At 43.8% G+C, this 23,582-nt stretch overlaps 2 protein-coding genes across 5 annotated transcripts in view; one reads left to right on the plus strand and one right to left on the minus strand.

Moving 5' to 3' along the window:
* Positions 1-7,082: 7,082 nt before the first annotated feature.
* Positions 7,083-9,665, minus strand: snai2 (snail family zinc finger 2). The gene is given in 3 exon segments (NM_001140203.1): positions 7,083-8,034; positions 8,593-9,114; positions 9,441-9,665. Coding segments are annotated over 3 exon segments (783 nt in total). The 5' UTR covers positions 9,520-9,665; the 3' UTR covers positions 7,083-7,852.
* A 2,165-nt stretch (positions 9,666-11,830) lies between these two features.
* Positions 11,831-23,582, plus strand: part of LOC106599809 (gamma-1-syntrophin) — a 72,373-nt gene continuing 60,621 nt past the window's right edge. For 2 of the 4 annotated variants that reach the window (XM_014191139.3, XM_045714730.2), the window contains exon 1: positions 11,831-12,631. The gene's annotated coding sequence lies outside the window, so the exon portion shown is untranslated. The remainder of the gene's footprint in view (positions 12,632-23,582) is intronic. The other 2 variants (XM_014191137.3, XM_014191141.3) reach the window with 2 other exon arrangements.

The raw sequence follows: 23,582 nt of genomic DNA on the forward strand, positions 1-23,582 counted from the left end.
GTTACCAGTCTGGCGCCACCTGTGCCAGCCCCACGCATCAGGCCTCCAGTGCGCATTCCCAGTCCAGAGCTTCCGGCGACAGTTCCCAGTCCAGAGCTTCCGGCGACGTCGTACAGTCCGGAACCTCCTGAGACGGCCCACAGTCCGGAACCTCCTGAGACGGCCCATGGTCCGGAACCTCCTGAGATGGCCCACGGTCCGGAGCCTCCAGCGACGCCCCCCGGTCCAGAGCCTCCAGCGACGCCCCCCCGGTCTGGAGTCTCCTGAGACGATCCGCAGTCTGGAGTCTCCAGCTACGGTCCGCGGTCTGGAGGCTCCAGCGACGGACCACGGTCCGCACCTTTGGGGGGCGGGGTACTGTCACGTCCTGACCATAGAAGCTTTTATTTTCTATGGTAGAGTAGGTCAGGGCGTGACGGGGTTTTGTCTAGTTTAAATTTTCGATGTTATGTTGTAGTTTCTGTTTTTCTATGTTGTTTTCTTTTGGGATGATCTCCAATGAGAGGCAGCTGGTCATCATTGTCTCTAATTGGGAATCAAATTTAAGTAGATGTTTTTCCCAACTGGGTTTGTGGGAGATTATTGTGAGTTAGTGTATGTTGCACCTCTTCATCACGGTTTGTTGTTTTTGTTTATTAGTTTATTGTATGTCTTGCATAGTTTCACAGTTAAATAAAGATGTGGAATGATACACACGCTGCGCCTTGGTCTCCTTTATCATACGACAGCCGTGACAGTAGGGTTAGGAGTTAGGGTTAAGGTTAGGGTTAAGTTTAGAAGTTAGGTTGAAGGGTTGGTGTTAGGGGAAGGGTTAGCAAAAAGGGTTAGGATTGGGGGAAGGGTTAGCAAAAAGGGCTAACGTTAAGATTACGGTTAAGGGAAGGGTTAGCTAACATGCTAAGTAGTTGCAAAGTAGCTAAAAAGTAGTAAATTGTTGAAAATTTGCTAATTAGCTAAAATTGTCTGTGATGAGATTCGAACGCGCAACCATTGGGTTGCTAGACATCCGCTGGTCTATGAGACCAGGCTGTTTATGGCTGTAATGGCAGGCTACATTTCCAAAGCGATTGTGCACTTAATTTGAGCCATTTTGCTACAGTAGGAAAATAATCCTGCACCGACAGGAAAAGTGAACTATTATGTGGATTTTAATGAATGGACATTTTTAATAGGAGTTGATACATTTATCGTAAGGGAAAATCAAGACTGAAATTTCTAAGTGGAAATTACAAACTTCAGAAGCCTTTTTAAACCTCAAATGCAGTACAAGCTTGACATTTTCTGCATTGCAGGAAAGTTATCCTGCAACAGGGTGATCAAATTAAGATCCTACATCTGTACAGTATTTCTTGCAATCTTCTATTTTGACTGGAATTACGTTGGTCATTGTTAATAAGTGCAGCATCTAAAATACTTTTGTCATCAGATTGTTTTGCTTTCCCCTCTTCCTGTAATAATTGCTCAAGGAGTGCCCTTTTTTTTGTAAGAGCATAAAGGTCTGTGCACGGCCCTGGGACAGGTGGATGTAGACCATTTGACTGGACATTTACAGTCCATGACCAGACATAATCTCTTCTAGGAAACTCATATGTCCAGCTAACAAAATGGACAGCCAAGATAACTGTATAAATGGTCAATGTGAAACAGCCAATGAGCCCCATGTTAAAAACATCCAGGAACATGCATGATTTTTAAATCTCAAAAATGTGCTATGTAAGAATCACAATCCAAAGTTAATGGCACCTGATACAATTCTGAGGTCCAATGATTTCATGCTGGTCTCCAGGGCTTGTGATTCTCGAGCTCCCGCACTATTCTGTTTCACTATTGACCCATTAAGTCAAGAGAGGTTATGCTGTAACATCTGTGTCTCTGAACAGCTGTTCTTTGATGTTGGTACCTGGGACTTGGCCGGGGAGCCGGGGACTGGGACCTATCCCCAGGGGACCTCCACAGGGTTTTGATCCTGCTATTTCTATAGACTAGCAAGAGTCACCCTGCATTTACATTTCATCCATATCCATATTTCTACTTGAACAATGATAAATTGCCTACCGCCCATATGCTATGTTGTGTTTGGAAAGCTTTAGTAACTGTTTAGCCTACGTCTGATAGGCTATGACATTCATTCACCTTTTTAAAATGAATATCTCTAGGTAACATTAGCTCATTGTGAATCTAAATTTAAACACATTCCCAGCTGCCCAATGTTTTGCTGTAGTGTAGCTGTGTATGCTGTTGCTGTGGAATGGAGTGGAGCACCACTTATCAAGTGGTTAGTGGCCAGGCAGCAAGGCAGTCAGGCATTCAGGCAGTTCTCCCTAGCCCTGATTCATCATAATTAGGTCACTGGCTTGGCCTCCCCTCCCCTCCCTCCCTGGGGAAGCTCTCACATACTCCACAGTGCCCCAGCCCCACCCCTGTGCCCCTGAAAATGTATGGTCAGGTTTGTGTTCAAGCAGTTACCCACATAATCACCGCTTGAAAATAATGATGATGGACCCAGAGATGTGCTCAGAAATCATGTCTATTGCTTCACCGCAGCAGCAGACGGATGTAAACACCTCAAGAATAATTTGTTTCACAAAATGACCTGACATATTTTCCTGGGAAACAGCCGAACTACTCTATAAACAACAGAAGTACTCTGTAAACAACATAGCAGATGTATTGAGAGTAAGACTGTCTATTTCTCACAATTAGTTTTCATTTTACATTTGGAAATGAGCTGATGCAATTATAGTGGTAAAAGTCACAACAGCTGGTGGTGTCGTCCCCTGTGGGTACTGAACTAGCATACATACATACATTTAGCAGGCATACTGTATCACCTACCTGTGGAGAATACATCATTGTGAAGCAACATTTACTCTAGCCTGTCTAATGGCTCTGTTTGTCAGTATTTAAATAGTGTATAGGCATACTGTGGAATGGCCTACCAAAAACATTGATTGGAGTTGGATGAAGTTCACCTTGAAAGATCCCAGAATAAAAATGATTGTGTGGCCTTTGATCTAAAAGTAAACTTTATCAACTAAACACAATGAATAATAATGAACCAGCTGCTCTTGGGTATTTTGTGCAATTCAGGATTTACCATTGAGAGGGGATGGTATATCCTACAGGAGAAGATACTGGGAGAATATCAATTGCATACTCCTCGCATCCTCTCTCCTCGCCTCCTTCTCTGAGAGGAGAGAGGAAACGAGGCGTATGCAATTGAGAGAATCCCCGTGTCATTCTGATGCTATTAATTCTAATTGATTGAGCGGCATGTGATTCAGGTTGTCACATGATCACATGATGATCAGACCAATTTGGCAAGGTTGGGGGGGGGGTTACGGATGTTTGGCAAGTCTGTCTCACTGTAAAATATCAGACTGGGCACAGAAACAGTGCAGTTTACAAGACGGAAGAGATAAGAACTTTTGTCACAACCAAACATTTTAACAGTATTGCTATCATCATCACACTGACCCTTTTACTACCCTTTATACAGCCCAACATTTGCTTATGAATTATTTCTGAATAATCTATACAGGTCTCATAAGGGGTTTATGAAGCCTTAGTAGTTGTAATTTGTCATTCAATCCATTTAACATTTAGAACCTAAAATAGATATGAGAATCCATCGCACAAGATCCTCATCAAAACACCACTACCCATATAATCTATAGCTATAACATTGAAGAACAAGTGTTGGTTAACTTAGGGCATGTTTCAGCTCAGCCAAATACTCCAAGGTCACAAAGGGACATGTTGTTTACTGAAATGTTGTCTTATCTTGCTGTAGTCATGAGATGTTACGACTTGCACATCGAGGAGGAAATACAATCAACTAGCTAAGTATGATCACAAGATCTTTTGACAGCTGACCTCTGTTCGACTAAACTGCAACTCGGAAATACCACAGTAGACAGCTATTGATTTGAACAACACAGCCTTGCTTTTCATCGCTTCCAAGTGTTCCCTTAGCGCTTCTCTAATGACATGTTGACCCAAATTATTCCTTGACCTGGTTGTAAGGTGCATCACTCTCCTTTCACAATCAGGGATGTGCACATGCAGGTCAAATTTGTTTGTTCTTTTGTTTCTTAAGTGTTTATACACCCACAAAATAAATGGCTAATACAGCAAAAATATAGAATATTTCAAAAGTTTTCACCTATTTCACAGCGCTAACTTGATGTGTATGTCCACATTGAATCAAACTCATGAACACCTAGCCTACTACATTTCTGGTGGTTGAACAGTCTGGGGAACCAAGACATGTGGACCACTTTAAGCAGAAAAGAACTCAAATCTAGCACAAAAAGTTATCCATCCAGTCATTTGGAGAAGATAGTGGAATTTGAAATGAAAGAGAGAGAGGGGGGGGGGGGGGGGTAAGAGAATCATCTTTAACAAGATGTGTGAGGTCTATAAACAGGCCAGGGAGGCATCCCTGCAGGCGGTCATAGGGATCAGAGGAAACACAATCAGGCCATTCTCCTGAGCCAGGGTTTGGAGAGGAGCTGGTAGATCACGCTGTGGCTGGCAGGACAATCAGGCCTCAGAGGACACCCTTAACTTTATTTGTTCCACTTGACAGTCATAGAGGAACCATACTCCCCATTCACTGTTCAGTCAGCAGGTTTCAAAGAATGTGCCCCCTCACATCTACATGTGTTTGACTATCCCCAGCAGTCAGTGCTCTACATTATGTGTATGTCCGTGGCAATACTAAAGACAATGAATCCAGTTTCTAGTTCTTGTGTGGTGTCAGATATTTTGTGTTTTTTTTGTGTACAATAAGTGTTATATTTTAAAAAAATGACATTCATTTTTTTATTGTATAACCTACCTACCAGAACAAACAAATAGTACACCGTAGATGGATGTCCAAACTAACAATATTTTTATTACTTGAATGTTAGTTCAGAAGTTATTTAGAAAACACCTAATATCAAATGGATTCAAACGTATCATTCAGAGAGCATGAATAGTCAATTTTTGTCACTATTGTCTGTTAGAAAAGATACTTAAAGCACTCCTGCTGTTTACATCTTCATGTTTGGTAATTATACACAACAGGATAACTATGAACAGTTGCCACCTCACACAAATATTTGATTTCACAAGTTCCCATAATACAGTAGCCATATGAAGCCAAACAAATGAGACACCTCTTCTTCTCCCTCCTTCTCATCCTCTTACTACCCCCATCACTGCTAAATGAAATATTCATGCCAGGATGAAAATCATTGCATGTCCTTTTCAAATCGGATAAATCAGCCAGGCTTTTAATAATCATTGTAATAAAAATAAATGGAAGGCACTATTTCACAAGAGAAGGAGATGGCAAGTTATGGAAATACAACATTGGCATTGCGTTAAGTAGAAAGAAACCTCACGAATCTCTGAAAGAAACGAACAATGTTCTTATCTTATGGGTGCATTTAGAGTATAACCAAAAGCAGCTGATTCATGAAAATTCCTTGGGGACACACCTTCCTCCAAACCTTTCATATACAGTACATTAGTGATATTTTAACATGAAATCATGACTATATGGTTCACATAGCTATAAGAGAGTCATATGTGGTTTATGTATGTGCCTGCACCTGCCTCTCTCATGGTGAGGTCTGACAGAAAAAGCCTGGAGCCACCTGGTCCAATCAGAAGTCCAGGAGAGAGCACCTGGAATAGCTTGACGATGACTCATATGTACGGATCTAGAATCTACCTACAGGGAAGATCAGCTCAGGAGCCCTTCAAAATGAGCCAGGAAGGAACACAAGTGTCTGTTTGTCAAGTCAGATCACTCAGGTCAGCAGCTTTTGGGCATTACGGAACATTCTCTCTAGTCTAGATTGTACCACACTGGCGTCTGTCTGTTTGTTAGAAATAGTTTGCCTTCTACTGTATCCTTTTAGGCATTGCACTTTTTGGAGGGATTTAAAAAACAACATTTAAGCCTATTGTACAACATACTATAAAAGACAACAAGATGTAGCCTGAGGAAGTCAGTTTTAATTCTTGATGGCACACATCCCAGAATCCTTGCAGGTTGTCAAAGCAATGCAAATCCGGGGATTGGGTGGAAACATATTAGAGGGCAGAACTATAACTTATTCCAGTGCCTCTGCAGTGATTGCTGTGAATTAACCATTCAGTATCAGACCTCAACTTATGCATTAGAAGGAAGACAGATATAATCAGTTTACTTCCTGGAAGCATTCACCACACGTACAGAAGCCCTGTTTATACCTGCCATTAACATGCATCCTTCATCCTGATCTTGTCCTGCTCTTGCACTTCTAAGATCTGATCAAAATCAGTTCACAATGCGTATTTTAATCATCTACAACTGTCTAAAAATGTGGGCACAATCAGAATGTGGACAAGATATGGACGAAGGACGCATGTTAGAACCAGGTATAAACAGGGCTAGAGAGACAGACAGACCTCTGAGGGATTGGTCGATTAGGATTACAATAGATAGCCGTCCACAAGAAAGAAGCTCTTCCATTTCAAAAGTAAGATTGGCTGCAGGCAGGCAAATAAAGGGCCGTGCTCCCTCAAAGGGTGTAACAAGTGAGTGCTGATCAATATAGCCAGCATGTGTTAAATTTCAAGTTTGTTTGATGTCTGGACAGGTTCACAAGGAGCAGGTTCAGCCTTGAGTCTGGGTTGAGTCATCCTTCATTCTTTCTACACCTCTACCGTGGAATGAAAGCATGAAAGCGGACTGGAGCAGGAACCTGACTTCTGCTGTGTTGTATGTTTAACTTTGAAGCAGTTTTAAAGTTACTATATAAAGTTGACAGACTACAACTCCACAGACAGGTTGTTATCATAGTAATGTCAGGCAAGTAGTTTCAAGAGAAAGTAGTAAAAACATTGCAGCTGGTATAATGATAAATCTAAAGTCTGCACATGATACATGATGTGATGGAGCTTAGTATATTTATTTGATTACTAATCTCATAAAGTTGAATTAAGATGTTTCATGACACGTTTTCTAGAATACCCAGCAAGCGTACGTCATCATGCCATACCCTGATATTCACAGTCCTTGCACAGAAAAATAAAGTCAAGCATTTTACAAACATTTTATGAATCTTTATTTTAAAAGCATCTCAAAAATATTAAAATCATTTATTCAGTATCACAATTCACACTGTCAAAAATACAATCATCTCAGTCACACTTACATTCAAATATATAAAAATATAAATGAAAACAATTGTTTTAGAAAAATAGTTAATTGCCAAGTCCAAGTGAGGCACTTGGTAAAAGTATTGTTATCTGCTGGCAAAACAGTTACTGTGTGATTGAGTTGTAATACTGTCACCCTAAAAATTGTCTTTCCACTTGTTCCTTAAGTTATGATGGCTTTAAATATTCCATTGACTGTGCACAGTCCGTCTCTATCGTTTGTTACCATACACCATGTGGAATACCTATGTGGTTTCTTAGAAAAAAGAGAAATATTATGACATAACCGGAAATATATCCTCTGAGAGAGATTGGTCAGAACATCAAAATGTTTGAGAAGGCACATTATTTCAAATCTCTCCACTTCCCAAAGGTACATGAAAAGCAATGACTGTAAGGTACATGGTATAACAAACATAAAGTTCAACACAGGTTGCAATGGCAGAAAGATACTGCTTAAAATGAAAAGCACATGACAGACAGAGCATTTGTTTTTACGCTGAAATGAAATGGATTGTTGGTCAGTCAGTAAAAGAGTGTCTTGCATATTTGGTTACAAAGCCTCAGTATGCAATATCCCCTGAACAGTTCTTGAGGACTGGAAAGTACCAGAGGCCTCTGGTGGTGGGCACTGTATCCCAGCCCAGCAGTCTCAATGTACTACACAACAACCAGATTCCTCATGCTTGTGCAGAAGAGACATTCTGGAGAAGGTTTTGGAACAGTTCTTGCATTGGTATTTTTTCACATCCGAATGGGTTTGTAGGTGAGCCCTGAGGTTGGACCTGTCCGCAAAAGCCCTACTGCAATGGGGGCAGGAGAAGGGCTTTTCTCCTGTAAGAGGGGAAAGGGGAAGAAATGTGTCAGTATTCACAGGCGGATAAAAGATACAAACTGACATAGGCCTAATAATGTAGGGCTATTTGCTCCATAATCAACTGTAATAACTTAACTAGCGCATGGACTGATACAGTTACTCTTATGTTGCACTGTAAAGGTTAGGAAACACTAGAGCCAAAATCGTTCTTCCCTGACATTATGTCAAGCATGAGATATGGCTTGACATAAAAATCTTTTACTTTGTGAAAAGTATAAACCAGAACATAAAATATTGTACATCATGGAACTTCATAGTCTGAAAACCACACCTTTAACTTAAGTTACCACACAACATATAACTGTTTTACACAGGCATTGCAATGTACTTTGCAATATGTATATGATACATACATTTAATAAAAACAGTTCAAATCAGTTATCATAAATGATATATTCCATAAACTATTGCACATAGTTATCCTAAAACGAAATAGTCCACTATGCAGCTATCTTCAATATTTCCAAGTAGACTACTGTACAGTAATGGCACTCCAAACCGTTATAGCTACTCACCAGTGTGCGTTCTGATGTGTCCCTGAAGCAACCACGGTCTTGAGAAAGCTTTGCCACATATTTTACAGACACAAGGCAAAGTGTGAGTTCTAATGTGCATTTTTAGGGCTCCAAGACTGATGTACTCCTTTTCGCAATATTTACAACTGAAAGATTTCCTCGTCTGAGCGTCGCAGTGCAGTTGCTTATGCTTTAGCAGTCCAGAATACGTGGAATAGGATTTGTTACACAAACTACATTGGAATTTCTCTGCCTCCACTCCATGAGGATCTGTAAGTTTGGTAAGCATCCGGTCGTCTTCATCGCTCCTGGGGCTCTCGGAGCCGCTGTGGTCTTTGGATGAGGTGTCAGAGAGCGACGAGGGGTATCCAGAGATGGGAGAGAGGTCACTTGGAAGCGGAGATAACGGAAAACTGCTTGTAGTCCATACTGTGATAGGGTTGTATGCGACCGAGCTAAGGATCTCCGGTTGAGGAATGACTGGCAATGGAAGGCCTTTGTAGAGATAGGGTGAAATAAATACTGAAAATAGAAACAAAATCATACATTTAGGTGATTAAAAATAACTTCACTGTACAGTAATAATAGGCCTGTATATGTCCATGTATTATTTATTTTAAAAAGAGCTGAATAACATCCCTCATTGAAAAGCACAGATTAGAAAGTTACAAAGTAGCAATAACTTTGACATGGAGATGCAATGAAACTATGTATCCGGATACATTTCAACTACGTATCCGGAAAATAGTCTGGCCGATGTCAATTTGTAAACTTGTAACAATTTAGTTGCATGTCAGTGTAATCCACGCATCTGTTAGCGATGGATTTAGAAAATGTATTTGCTTTACCTGTAGGGCTTTCCAGCTCGCTATAATTTGGCTTCTTAGAGGAGTTAATATGTTTCTTGACAAGAAACGATCGTGGCATCTTGGAAAAATAAATGTGACTGAAACTTTGGTATAAAACTTTTTGGGTAAATATAACGGTCCCCTCAGGGCGCGACAAATCACTGCAGAGACGGAAATCCTTAGTGCATACGCAAGTGAAGTGTCATTGTAGTGCAGAGAGCGCTGTTGTAACAGTACAGCAGGCAGCAGTAAAGAGCTGTAAATACTCCCTATCAGGTGCATGGGAGGAGTCTCCCAAGACTCATTTACATGTCAGGCGTCTTCAAACCAATTAAAACCACGTACATTTATAATGGGCGGAGTCAAGAGCCACCCTCTTGGTAGACAGGTGTATTTGTGTGTGGAGTGGGGAGATTTGTGGACTAGTGGTGGTGGTGGTGATGGTGTTTGGGTTTGTAGCTGGAGACAGCTGTGATATAGGGATGCATACCAGTGCAATCATCGGAATGTGCAGGTTGTTGGTAATGAGCGTTGTGTGTTGCATAGCTCAGAAGGTATGAACATCGATAGCCTGTTCAATGGCATGGAGAACGAATTTAATGAGGGATAACATTGTAAAAACCCATCTGCATTGTATTAAATGATATTGCTCCCTATGTGCTACACAGCATACACACATGTTTGATTGTTTATTGATGTATACCCTTTCCCCAATCCCATGATGTGTAATGTATGCACAAAAAGGGGATAGCGGAAACCAACTCCATTACTGTTCACATTGTCATTGAATGGGGTTGTCCTCAACGAAGCTTCCTCTGATGTCAGTGTGAATGCAGGTGGTAAATCATACATTTCCTTGTCAATAATCCAATAAAGTATTCTTCCTTCAAATGTCAATCTAACTAGTTGGCTTTCAAGGTCAGTCTGAACAACATAATTACATTTACCTCTGTCTGCTGAGCGGAGCCTGCAAAGGAGAAGGAAATGTATTACTCTACGCCCCCTTGTGTCCAGTTAACTCTTCGCAATGGCATTATTTGGCCAAATGAATGAAACAAAATGAATTTGAATAGTTCCCATAGCAATTAAGATTGGCAAATTCAGCAAATTTTAGAATCTTATTGCGTTGCTAACTTAAAGTTAATTGTGAACTGGTTATCTTATCTTCCAAACCTAATTGGAGACAATAAATCATTTGCTTCTTTCCTGGCTAAATTAGAAGGGTAGGAGGGGCTATCTGTGTATAATTAGTTGGATGGCTCCATTTTTGATGGGTGAGACCTAATGTTCCAGCACATTAGATAAACTGTCTTGACTGACCATGTGTGTATTTGTCTCACAACACACTGTGGAATGGATGTGCAGCTCATACGTCTGTTTATATTAGTATTTTTGCATGTTTGAATGTTAGTGTTGTGTTGTACTTTCTGTTATATTGGTTTTTCGAAATAAACAACAAACAAAAAAAAACACAAAGTAAAAGTGCGTAAGTTTTCCATGGTGAGAAAGCATCAATGTTTCACAAAGATGTGTGCACTAACTGAAATTTTGGATGAGCTATACCGCACTTAAAACACACCTTTATTGTGAAAACACAAATCAACACTGCAGCTTTCCGCATCTACATCAACATGGATACCCAATATATAGGGGTTACTCACAAGGTACAGGGTCTCACAAAACGATTCATCCCCCTTTGGCGTTAATTTCACGTTGTAGGGCAGCAAAATAGGAAAAATGCCAAGGGGGTGAATACTTTCGCAAGCCACTGTAGTACTGTATAGGGATTTGATGCTAAAGCAGATGGGTGTGCATCGTCTTCAATCTAATCAGGTCATGTCCAGTGCAGCAAAGTGTTCATTGATTAAATGTTCTATAAATAAGATCAACAATCAATAGAAAATCACCTGAAACAACAATAAGTCATTTGTGAAAAGAGGATAAAATGCCTCTGAGATGAATTCAGGACTAAGAAGCCTTATGTGGTGCAAGTGATGATAGATAGCATTCAAATTCACATTTTTTTAATTTAATTTTGTTATTTAACCTTTATTTAACTCTTTTATAAGGGCCATTTTATCTCTCAGGTCTATGATGCTCAAATTGGTCCCACTTTAATCAAGTGTGTATAAAATTGGTAGATAAGATGGTCATTCAATGCACTTACAAAGGGGAATGCAATTATTAAAGTCCTATGTAACAACTTAATGTTAATACAATGTCATGACAGAGTTATTACACAGGTATAAGAGCAACTTCATGTAAAGTGTTAGACTTTGGGACAGTGTGTTGTGTAGAAAGAAACAGAGACACTATTGAAATCATATACATATGTAGACCTACTCTCTTTATGGCTATACATAGCTCTGATTGCAATACACCTGCAACTGGAAAACCTGCACAGCTGCTCACCCAATAAGGGCTGCAGGGTAGAGGCTCTTACGGCACTGAACACAGCTGTCTGTTAATGTATTGAGGGGCTGAAATGGAGTTTCCTGATCTGATGTGAGATACACATTGAACTGGCTCCTTTGAATCTGCTTTTGCAGTAATTTTCTTCAGGACGCATTCCCTAACCAAACCATACCGCAGTGCTCGCCGATAATTGCCTTTTTAAAGCGCTCCTTGGACCGGAGACATTTTGCTTGTACTTATCTTAGGCTATGTGAATACTTGATTTTCTTAATCAACGGTGAACGTAAATTCACAGTAATTTCCTCATTGGGAGAAATGTGAGTGGTCCGTGAGTAAAATTAACAATTGAGTCGATTGACGTGAGTTAAAACAAATCGCATGTGATTTTTAGCCAGTCATTTTGGCACAAGCGCGCACGGTAAGGGAAAATGTGAAACTGTATCTATCCCATGCCTTGCTGGCGAAGACTGTCGAAGGAAAGGATGCCCTGTCTCGTTTCTGCTGGAGAAATATGGAGAAAAAAAATACACGTTTTTCGTGTAGCCTAGGCTAAGTGTGGGATGCTTAACGGTTTCTCACACTGCCTCAGTGTGTGGATATCGTGGGCGACGGTGGCACAAGGATAGGTAGGCTATGATTTCACATAGATTTTTTAGATTCACATAGATTTTTTAGAATCTGCAGCCTTGACTGAATAAATAAACACATTTCAGCAGGGATTGATGTAAGGGGCCGACTGCATCCAATATCATCACCACCTGTTACCAGAAAATCAGGTAAGCTATATATAAATATTCCAAGTCAACTTCTCGATTTATATTGTATAATACAATGTCATTTGCATTTAAGATGGTAATTCACTGTAGTTGGATATAGCCTACTAGTATATGAGACTATATAATGTATTAATTGTACCTTTAAAAACGTTCACTTTTATTTATACGCCATTTGTAGACTATCACTTTCATAAAGCCTAATTCAGAAGCCAGTAGGCTATGCTCTTCATGATCTATCTAATAAGTAGCCTAACAATCTATACTCATTGGCTCTCACATACGCGTAATGTAGCCTACGAAAGGGAACAGTTCATTCATATTATGATAGAGAACCCATTAAGTGTAAAACATGATAGGAATTTAGGTTGCAACATGCAGTAGCCTCTTTTGCCGTCTGACGTGTCCAAATGTAAAGGCACACGCAGTTCCTTCAGCTAGTGCCGTGTCAGTCCTCTTTCCATCCACAATGATGTAAAACAAGGTTGAAGTGCAAGGCTATACACTGCCCATATTATCGACATGGTCAGTTTTGTATGATATAGACTTGTAGATGGAATTCTGCTGCCACGGGAAGGCAGTTGCTGGTATTAATCGTATTCCAGTTATTAACATGGTTGTACAGCCTACTAGATTGTTAGTCTTCTGGAGATAATAAAGTGGAATACATGCAATACCAGCCTGGGCTAATATATCACCAGCCCCATGGCAATCAAACTATAGTCTCTATTCTGGTTTTAATACCTTTTAGGAAGGTATATTTGTTAAAGTAAAGACAAATCAACTCAATAACTTGAGGGTTCAGTTGGTGTATATCTTATAATCATTTGGTGGGTGCTTATATTTGTGCTATTTCACACATGTACACGTGCATATGAATACATACAGCATGTGTGAATTAGAATTTTTTTGTTGTTGTTGCATATCCCAATTGTCTTTGAGACACCCTCAGAAAGTGGGGTAACAGCCAGGGATAGCCATTATCAACAGTGATCCTGGAACAATTAGGGTTAAGTGCCTTGCTTATGGGCCCCATCTACAGATTTTTCACCTTGTCAGCTCAGGGATTTGAACTAGTGACCTTTTGGTTACTGGCCCAAAACTCTAACTGCTAGGCTACCCAACGCCCATTGTGCTACCATCCATTGCCTTTAAGATGGAGGTTAAAACCTAGCTAGATTTGATTGACACACTCTTAATTTGTATTCAATGTAAGCTGCTTGCTGAGCTCAATGAAACCATAGGATAGGCTATACCTGTTAGGTCTGTATAATGGCCTTATCATCAATATGCTGTAATTCTTACAAATTCTTCAGAAAGGATTACTGAGCAGTCTAGGTCAATGGTCAAAGGTAGCAATTTGGTTGATGTACAGTATAGTGGCAGATCCTAGTTCCTATGGAATGAAAAGGTGGTGACATGTCATTGACATGTTTATGTTCCGACTATACCCCCTCTCCCCATACAGCTCATACTATAAATCAAAGATCTCTTTGTCAAGAACATCAGGCTTGAGGGAAATTGGCCAATAGGGTACTGTGACCAGGTGTCAACCAGGCATGACTCTCCTATCTACAGTGTCACATTGTAATGCCATTAAGTACACTCATAGAAAAATAGATGCCAAATAGAACCCAATAGGGTTCTTCAGCTTGTCCCCATAGGGGAACCCTTTTTGGTGCTAGGTAGAACCCTCTGTAAGTGGTTCTTCATAGAATCCTCAAAGAAGGGTTCTATACCTAGAACCCTCCATGAATGGTTCTAATGTGCTATAACACTTTTATCTTATGTTGTTATCTTTCAAATTAAACTATTTTTGACAATACATAACGTATATCATGAAGCATTTCTTTGAGAGCCTAGTTATATCCTAACACCGTGGTCTGAAACTACTGGTTTACTGGCCACATCAGGCCTGCAAGTCACATTATGCTTGCTTGCAAAGTGATGTGTAATTCCTATTGGAATCCAGACAAAGTAAGGATATCTAACAATTGTAACTTTTAGTCAACTGCAACCTGCATTCAGAATGAGGGCAGGGAAAATTAATTCATTAATGAGACTATATAAATCATATAAACTGGAACAACCATCTCAGTAACAGGTTCAATAAATCAAACTATTAACTAATGTAAATTATTTATCTTTGTGTAGCATAATCAACCAATCAAAAAGTACCTTCAGAAAGTATTCACACCCGAGGCCTCCCGAGTGGCACAGTGGTCTAAAGCACTGCATCGCAGTGCTTGAGGCATCACAACATACCTGGGTTCAATCGCTGGCTGTGACCGGGACACCCATGAGGCGGTGCACAATGGTTAGGGGAGGGTTTGGCCTGCTGGAATTTCCTTGTCCCATCATGCTCTTCAGCTGGATGGTGTTTCCTCTGACACATTGGTGCGGCTGGCTTCCAGGTTGTGTGGTTTGGCAGGGTCGTGTTTTGGAGAATGCATGGCTCTTGACCTTCGCCTCTCCCAAGTCCGTACGGGAGTTGCAGCGATGGGACAAGACTGTAACTACCAATTGGATATCACAAAAAAAAAAAAATCCACATTTTGTTGCCTGATTTTAATATTGATTAAATGGTATTTGGTCTTGACTCGGTCTCGGAGAGTGAGGACTCATAATTTCTTCCCGAGACCAGCGGAGTACAAATGTCATAATTATCCTTTTCCATTCAGCCAGCCCATAAAACTGCTTCGCAAGGCCAAATATATACACTCCTTTCTTGAAACATGAATATCTTAACAGCCTTTATATCTATTATACACATGTTTGCACAGTGGCGAACCTATAGGCCTTCAGTGTGTGACAGGTTTGTGATTCTGAAAGGACAGCAACTGTAATACCAGTGCACTCATGTAGGAGAGTACACCTTTTGTAAAACACAAAGGGCCAGTTGTGTAGTGTAGGGTATACGCAGGTAAGCCATATACCCCCCCAAAAATTCAGTGGGAATTGCTTATACTCACATCTTAATCCCTACTGATGCATATCAAAGTAGTGTAGTGGAGGTATACGACTTATCAATTAATAGAAAAATCATGCACTAAGTAGCCTACACAATCACAAAGCACGTGAAATATACGCACATGCGCGCCGCACACATATCCTAGTTTCAGCGGGCAGCAAGAGTGTGCAGTTCTCAACTGGTTTTGGCATGGAGTAGCTCACAGAAGAATGACATCGGTAGCCGGTAGGGTAGGAAAGACATTTCAACAGTAAATGCTAACTAAGGCAACAATGAGTATGCAAACCAGGTATTGAAAAAGTTTAGTCTGAAGTGTTGGTTAGTCGGCTATTGTGATGCGCAATTGTCATCATATGCTGTTTGCATCAGGGGCATAGACATGGATGGGCCTGGGTGGACAGAGGCCCACCCACTGGGGAGCCAATCAGATTGATGTGGTTTAAGCATTGTTGTGGACTTAGACCATCACATTGTATTCTATAAAAGAAAGGGTGATTTGAGAGTGAATATGTTCTGGGATTCTTCCGATGGCATTGAGGAGTACACCACATAAGTCATTGGCTTCATCAATAAGTGCATTGATGACGTCGTCTTGACAGTGACCGTACATACATACCCCAACCAGAAGCCATGGATTACAGGCAACATCCGCACTGAGCTAAAGGGTAGAGCTGCCTCTTTCAAGGAGCGGGATTCTAACCCGGACGCTTCTAAGAACTCCCGCTATGCCCTCAGATGAACCAACAAACAGGCAAAGTGTCAATACAGGACTAAGATTGAATCATACTACACTGTTTCCGATGCTCATCGGATGTGGCAGGGCTTGCAAACTATTAGAGACTACAAAGGGAAGCACAGCCGCGAACTGCCCAGTGACACGAGCCTACCAGACGAGCTTAAATACTTCTATGCTCGCTTCGAGGCAAGCAACACTGAAGCATGCATGAGAGCATCAGCTGTTCCGGATGACTGTGTGATCACGCTTACCATAGCCGTTGTGAGTAAGACCTTTAAACAGGTCAATATTCACAAGGCCGCAGGGACAGACGGATTACAAGGACATGTACTCCGAGCATGCACTGACCAACTGGCAAGTGTCTTAACTGACATTTTCAACCTGTTCCTGACTGAGTCTGTAATACCAACATCTTTCAAGCAGACCACCATAGTCCCTGTGCCCAAGAACACTAAGGTGACCTGCCTAAATGACCACCGACCCGTAGCACTCACGTCTGTAGCCATGAAGTGCTTTGAAAGGCAGGTCATAGCTCACATCAAAACCATTATCTTAGAAACCCTAGACCCACTCCAGTTTGCATTCCGCCCCAACAGATCCACAGATGATGCAATCTCTTTTGCACTCTACACTGCCCTTTCCCACCTGGACAAAAGGAACACCTATGTGAGAATGCTATTCGTTGACGACAGCTCAGCGTTCAACACCATAGTGCCCTCAAAGCTCATCACTAAACTAAGGACCCTGGGACTAAACACCTCCCTCTGCAACTGGATCCTAGACTTGCTGACGGACCGCCCCCAGGTTGTAAGGGGAGGTAACAACACATCTGCTTATCCTCAACACAGGGGCCCCTAAGGGGTGCGTGCTCAGTCCCCTCCTGTACTCTCTGTTCACCCATGACTGCATGGCCAGGAACGACTCCAACACCATCATTAAGTTTGCCGACGACACAATAGTAGTAGGCCTGATCACCGACAACGATGAGACAGCCTATAGGGCCGTGTGGTGCCAGGATAACAACCTCTCCCTCAACGTGATCAAGACAAAGGAGATGATTGTGGACTACAGGAATAGGAGGACCGAGCATGCCCCCATTCTCATCGTCAGGGCTGTAGTCGGGCAAGTTAAGAGCTTCAAGTTCCTTGGTGTACACATCACCAACAAACTATCATGGTCCAAACACACCAAGACAGTCGTGAAGAGGGCACGACAAAGCCTATTCCCCCTCAGGAAACTGAAAAGATTTGGCATGGGTCCTCAGATCCTCAAAAAGTTTTACAGCTGCACCATCGAGAGCATCCTGACTGGTTGCATCACTGCCTGGTATGGCAACTGCTCGTCCTCTGACCGCAAGTACATCACTAGGGCCAAACTTCCTGCCATCCAGGACCTCTATACCAGGCGGTGTTAGAGGAAGGCCAAAAAATTGTCAAAACTCCAGCCATCCTAGTCATAGACTGTTCTCTCTGCTACCACACGGCAAGCGGACCCGGAGCGCCAAGTCTAGGTCCAAAAGGCTTCTTATCAGCTTCTACCCCCAAGCCATAAGACTCCTGAACAGCTAATCAAATGGCTACCTGGACTATTTACATTGCCCCCCCCCACCCCCTCTTTTACGCTGCTGTTACTCTCTGTTTGTAATCTATGCATAGTCACTTTACCTCTACCTACCTGTACATATTACCTCAATTACCTCGACCAACCTGTGCCCCCACCCATTGTCTCTGTACCGGTACCCCCTGTATATAGCCTCGCTTCTGTTATTTTAATGCTGTTCTTTAAATATTTGTTGTTTTTCAATTTTTCAATTATTTTAAATTTTTTTACTTATCTTTTTTTTACTCAACACTTAATTTTTCTTAAAACTGCATTGTTGGTTAAGGGCTTGTAAGTAAGCATTTCACTTTAAGGTCTACACTTGTTGTATTCGGTGCATGTGACAAATACAATTTGATTTGATTTGAGATATGAAACAACCAGACAAAAATAATATAATTCAAAAATATCAAATTCACAGTTTATGCTACAAAACCAACTTAATAAGAGGTTTAAAAAATGTGTTATTTTTGACTCAACGTTTCATGATTTATAGTAAGGCATTGTTGGCAGAATAGATGGATGCAGTTCAATGCATGATTATTATAATTCACCAATAAATGTCTTGGTAGTCCAAAAAATATTGCTATCAGGTGGTATTCGGGATGCACTGTTTCCATTTCAATGACTCAATATTCTGGACAAAAACGGACGAATGTAACTAAGGCTGGTAATGGCAATAGAATCAAACTAGCAAGGGCAATGATCACATAACGTGGCTAATAGTGAGGTCAGAGTGAGTTGTTCTCTCATTTGTGTATGGAAGAAGCTAGCTCGCAAGCTAGCCAACTTTAGCCAGTTAGCTTGGGTGCTTGGTTGGGACAAGCATGCATTGGCAGGCAAGCTGCAGAGGGACGAGGAGGCTACAATTCCCCATTATTTATCAGAGCAATTTTGACGACCAACTAGCTGAAAAAATTTGAGAGGGTTTATCTAATGTTCCTTTGTTAGATTTTAGCTAATCTTGCTCTGCCTAGCATTAGTTGTTGATCTTGTTGTTGTTTACGTGCATAACTAAGGGAGAGACAAACTTCCCGTGGTGTTTTTTTCATATTTAAAGAAATCCATTCAGGTGTATAAATACATCCAGTCACTACAAAAATACAGGCGTCCTTCTTAACTCAGTTGCCAGAGAGGAAGGAACCTGCTCAGGGATTGCACCATGAAGCCAATGGTGACTTTAAAATATTTATAGGGTTTAATGGCTGATAGGGGAAAACTGAAGATGGATCAACAACATTGTAGATACTCCACAATACTAACCTAATTAAGTGAAAATAAGGAAGCCTGTAAAGAATAAAAATATTTCAAAACATGCATCCTGTTTGCAACAAGGCACTAAAGTAATACTGCCAAAAAATTGGCAAAGCAATTAACTTTTTGTCCTGTGTTATGTTTTGGGCAAATCCAATATAACACATTACTGAGTTCCACTCTCCATATTTTCAAGCATAGTGGTGACTGCATCATGTTATGGGTATGCTTGTAATCATTAAGTGTCACGACTTCCGCCGAAGTCGGCTCCTCTCCTTGTTCATGCGACGTTCGGCGTTCGACGTCACTGGCCTTCTAGCCATCGCCGCTCCATTTTTCATTGTTCCATTTGTTTTGTCTTGTTCCCTGCACACCTGGTTTACATTCCCTAATTACACTGCTATATATTCCTCTGTTCCCCCTCCATGTCTTTGTGTAGAATTGTTTTGTGTTACGTGTTTTATGTGACGCGCCAGGCTGGTTTTCCATGATCCGTGTTTATTTCACGAAGTATGTTTATTTGGTAAACTATAGCTTTTGTGACTGTTTTGGCGCTTTGCCCTTTTGCCATTTTTGCTGGAGGTTTTGACGCAGTTGCGTCCGTCTGCTGTTTGCTCCTGCCTAAATAAAGTGTGCACCTGTTCACAACTCTCTGCTCTCCTGCACCTGACTTCGCTACCAGTACGCACACCCGTGACAGAATTCCACACCACCCATGGAGTCAGCAGGAGCAGGTACTCCGGTCAGAGGAGTCAAGGAACGTGTCCGAGAACATTTGGCGATACTGCAACATCTCGGTGCCACGATGGATAGCGTTGTCCAGACCATGGACCTGTCTCTCCAGCACCTCGACCAGCGCAACTGGGGTTACCTCGGTTGCGCTGAGAGGGTGTCCGTCTCTCCTGGATCCAGTCCCAGTGGGATGCGTCTCTCTTTTCCCAGGGAGTATGATGGGACAGCAGCACGGTGCCAGGGGTTCCTATTACAGCTAGACCAATACCGGGCCAACGTTCACCCAGCTCCCTTGGGAAGGGAGAGGTTGTCCGACCTCATCTCGTGCCTCTCGGGGAGAGCTCTGGAGTGGGCAAACGCCGTGTGGGGAGAAGGAGACGCGGCGTTGGACCACTTCGAGGAGTTCACCCGTTGCTTCCAGGCTGTCTTCGACCATCCGTCCAAAGGTAGAGTGGTGGGGGAACGGCTCTTCCACTTGAGGCAGGGGACGAGGAGCGCCCAGGAGTTCGCCCTGGAATTTCGGACCTTGGCCGCCGGAGCTGGATGAAACGACAGGGCCCTGATCGACCACTACAGATGCAGCCTGCGCGAGGACGTCCGGCGCAAGTTGGCCTGCAGGGATGCCACCATCACCTTCGACCAACTGGTGGATCTGTCCATTCGGTTGGATAACCTGCTGGTCACCCGCGGACGTCAAGAAAGCTCTGTCAGTTCCATCTTCCAGCACCCCTGCTCCGGTGCCCATGGAGCTGGGAGGGGCTGCACTTAGAGAGGCCTTCACGTGCACCATCTGTGGCCGCAGAGGACACACTTTCGGTCGGTGCCGGGTTGGTGCCTCTGGGAGTCGAGGCAGCAGGCGTCACCCCAGGTGAGTCTGCACCACTCTCAGCCAAGAGTCGTCTGTTGTCCACCTGTTTGTTCATGTTCTTTTCCCTGAGTTTTCCCCACATTCCCAGCATAAGGCGCTTGTTGATTCAGGCGCGGCTGGGAATTTTATCGACCGAGCGTTCGCCCTTAGTTTAGGGATCCCCGTTATTCCTGTGGTTAGACCTTTCCCGGTACACGCTCTGGATAGTCGACCATTAGGGTCCGGGCTAATTAGGGAAGTCACCATGTCTTTGGCCATGGTGACGCAGGGGGATCACGAGGAGAGAATCAGTCTCTTTATCATTGACTCTCCTGCGTTTCCCGTGGTACTAGGCCTTCCCTGGTTGGCTCGTCATGACCCCACCATTTCATGGCAACAGAGGGCTCTCACGGGGTGGTGCGAAAGTGCTCGGGGAGGTGTGTAGGGGTTTCCGTTGGTGCTACTATGGTGGAATGTCCAGACCAGGTCTCCACCATGCGCATTCCCCCAGAATATGCCGATTTGGCTCTCGCCTTCTCCAAAAGGAAGGCGACTCAATTACCACCCCATCGACGGGGGGATTGTGCGATAAATCTCCTGGTAGACGCTGCACTTCCCAGGAGTCACGTGTATCCCCTGTCGCAAGCGGAGACGGAGGCTATGGAGACATATGTCTCTGAATCCCTGCGTCAGGGGTACATTCGGTCCTCCACTTCACCCGCCTCCTTGAGTTTATTTTTTGTGAAGAAGAAGGAGGGAGGTCTGCGCCCGTGCATTGACTATCGAGGTCTCAATCAAATACTGTTACCCGCTACCTCTCATCGCCACGGCGATTGAGTCAATGCATGGGGCGCGCTTCTTCACTAAACTGGATCTCAGGAGTGCGTTCAACCTGGTGCGTATCTGGGAGGGAGACGAGTGGAAGACAGCGTTTAGTACCACCTCAGGGCCTTATGAGTACCTCGTCATGCGGTACGGGTTGATGAATGCTCCATCAGTCTTCCAATCCTTTGTAGACGAGATTTTAAGGGACCTGGTGTATATCGATGATGTTGTGGTGTATATCGATGACATTCTGATACACTCCGCTACACGCGCCGAGCATGTGTCCCTGGTGCGCAGGGTACTTGGATGACTGTTGGAGCATGACCTGTACGTCAAGGCTGAGAAATGCCTGTTCTTTCAGCAGGTCATCTTCTTCCTATGGTATCGCATTTCCACATCAGGGGTGGAGATGGAGAGTGACCACATTTCAGCCGTGCGTAATTGGCCGACTCCCACCACGGTAAAGGAGGTGCAGCGGTTTTTAGGGTTTGCCAATTACTACCGGAGCTTTATCCGGGGGTTTGGCCAGGTGGCTGCTCCCAATACCTCACTGCTGAAGGGGGGACCGGTGAGACTGCAGTGGTCGGCTGAGGTGGACAGGGCTTTTGGTCACCTGAAGGCTCTGTTTACCTCGGCTCCCGTGCTGGCTCATCTGGATCCCTCTTTGGCGTTCATAGTGGAGGTGGATGCATCCAAGGCTGGGATCAGAGCCGTGCTCTCTCAGCGCTCGGGCACGCCACCGAAGCTCCGCCCCTGTTCTTTCTTTTTGAAGAAACTCAGCCCGGCGGAGTGAAACTATGATGTGGGGGACCGGGAGCTGTTGGCTGTTGTCAAGGCTCTGAAGGCGTGGAGACATTGGCTTGACGGGGCTAAAGACCCTTTTCTCATCTGGACTGACCACTCACGTCTTCCGGCACTACGGGGTGCCGGAAGTCTCTGATCAGGGTCCCCAGTTCACGTCTAGAGTATGGAGGGCGTTCATGGAACGTCTGGGGGTCTCGGTCAGCCTCACCTCAGGTTTTCACCCTGAGCATAACGGGCAGGTGGAGAGAGTCAACCAGGATGTGGGTAGGTTTCTGCAGTCATATTGCCAGGACCGGCCGGGGGAGTGGGCGGCGTTCATCCCCTGGGCAGAGATGGCCCAAAACTCACTCCGCCACTCCTCCACTAGCCTCTCCCCTTTCCAGTGCGTACTGGGGTATCAGCCGGTTCTGGCACCTTGGCATCAAGGCCAGATCGAAGCTCCTGTGGTGGACGAATGGTTTAAGCCCTCAGAGGAGACCTGGGACGCAGCTCATGTGCATCTGCAATGGGCCATGAGGCGACAGAAGGCGAGCGCCGACCGCCACCGCAGTGAGGCCCCGGTGTTCGCACCGGGGGACCGGGTCTGGCTCTCAACCCGAAACCTGCCCCTCCGCCTGCCCTGCCGGAACCTGGGTCCATGGTTTGTGGAGCCATTCAAAGTCCTGAGGAGACTGAACGAGGTATTGTACAGGTTACAGCTTCCTCCAGATTACCATATTAATCCCTCGTTCCATGTGTCTGTCCTCAGGCCGGTGGTGGACGGTCCACTCCAGGAGTCTGAGGTGCGGGAGGTTCCTCCACCCCCTCTGGACATCGAGGGGGCCCTGGTGTATGCTGTTCGAGCCATCCTGGACTCGAGGCGTCTGGCAAGGGGCCTTCAGTACCTCGTGGAGTGGGAGGGGTACGGTCCGGAGGAGAGATGCTGGGTGCGTCCTGGAGGACGTCCTGGACCCTTCGTTGCTGTGGGAGTTTCACCGTCTCCACCCGGATCGCCCTGTGCCTCGTCCTCCGGGTTGTCCCCGAGGTCGGTGTCGGCATGCTGCTGGAGCCGCGCGTCAAGGGGGGGTACTGTCACGACTTCCGCCGAAGTCGGTCCCTCTCCTTGTTCGGGCGGTGTTCGGGCGGTCGACGTCACCGGCCTTCTAGTCATCGCCGATCCACTTTTCATTTTCCATTTGTTTTGTCT

The sequence above is a fragment of the Salmo salar genome, chromosome 03, assembly GCF_965601325.2.
Source record: "Salmo salar chromosome 03, fSalSal1, whole genome shotgun sequence".
NCBI lineage: Eukaryota > Metazoa > Chordata > Actinopteri > Salmoniformes > Salmonidae > Salmo > Salmo salar.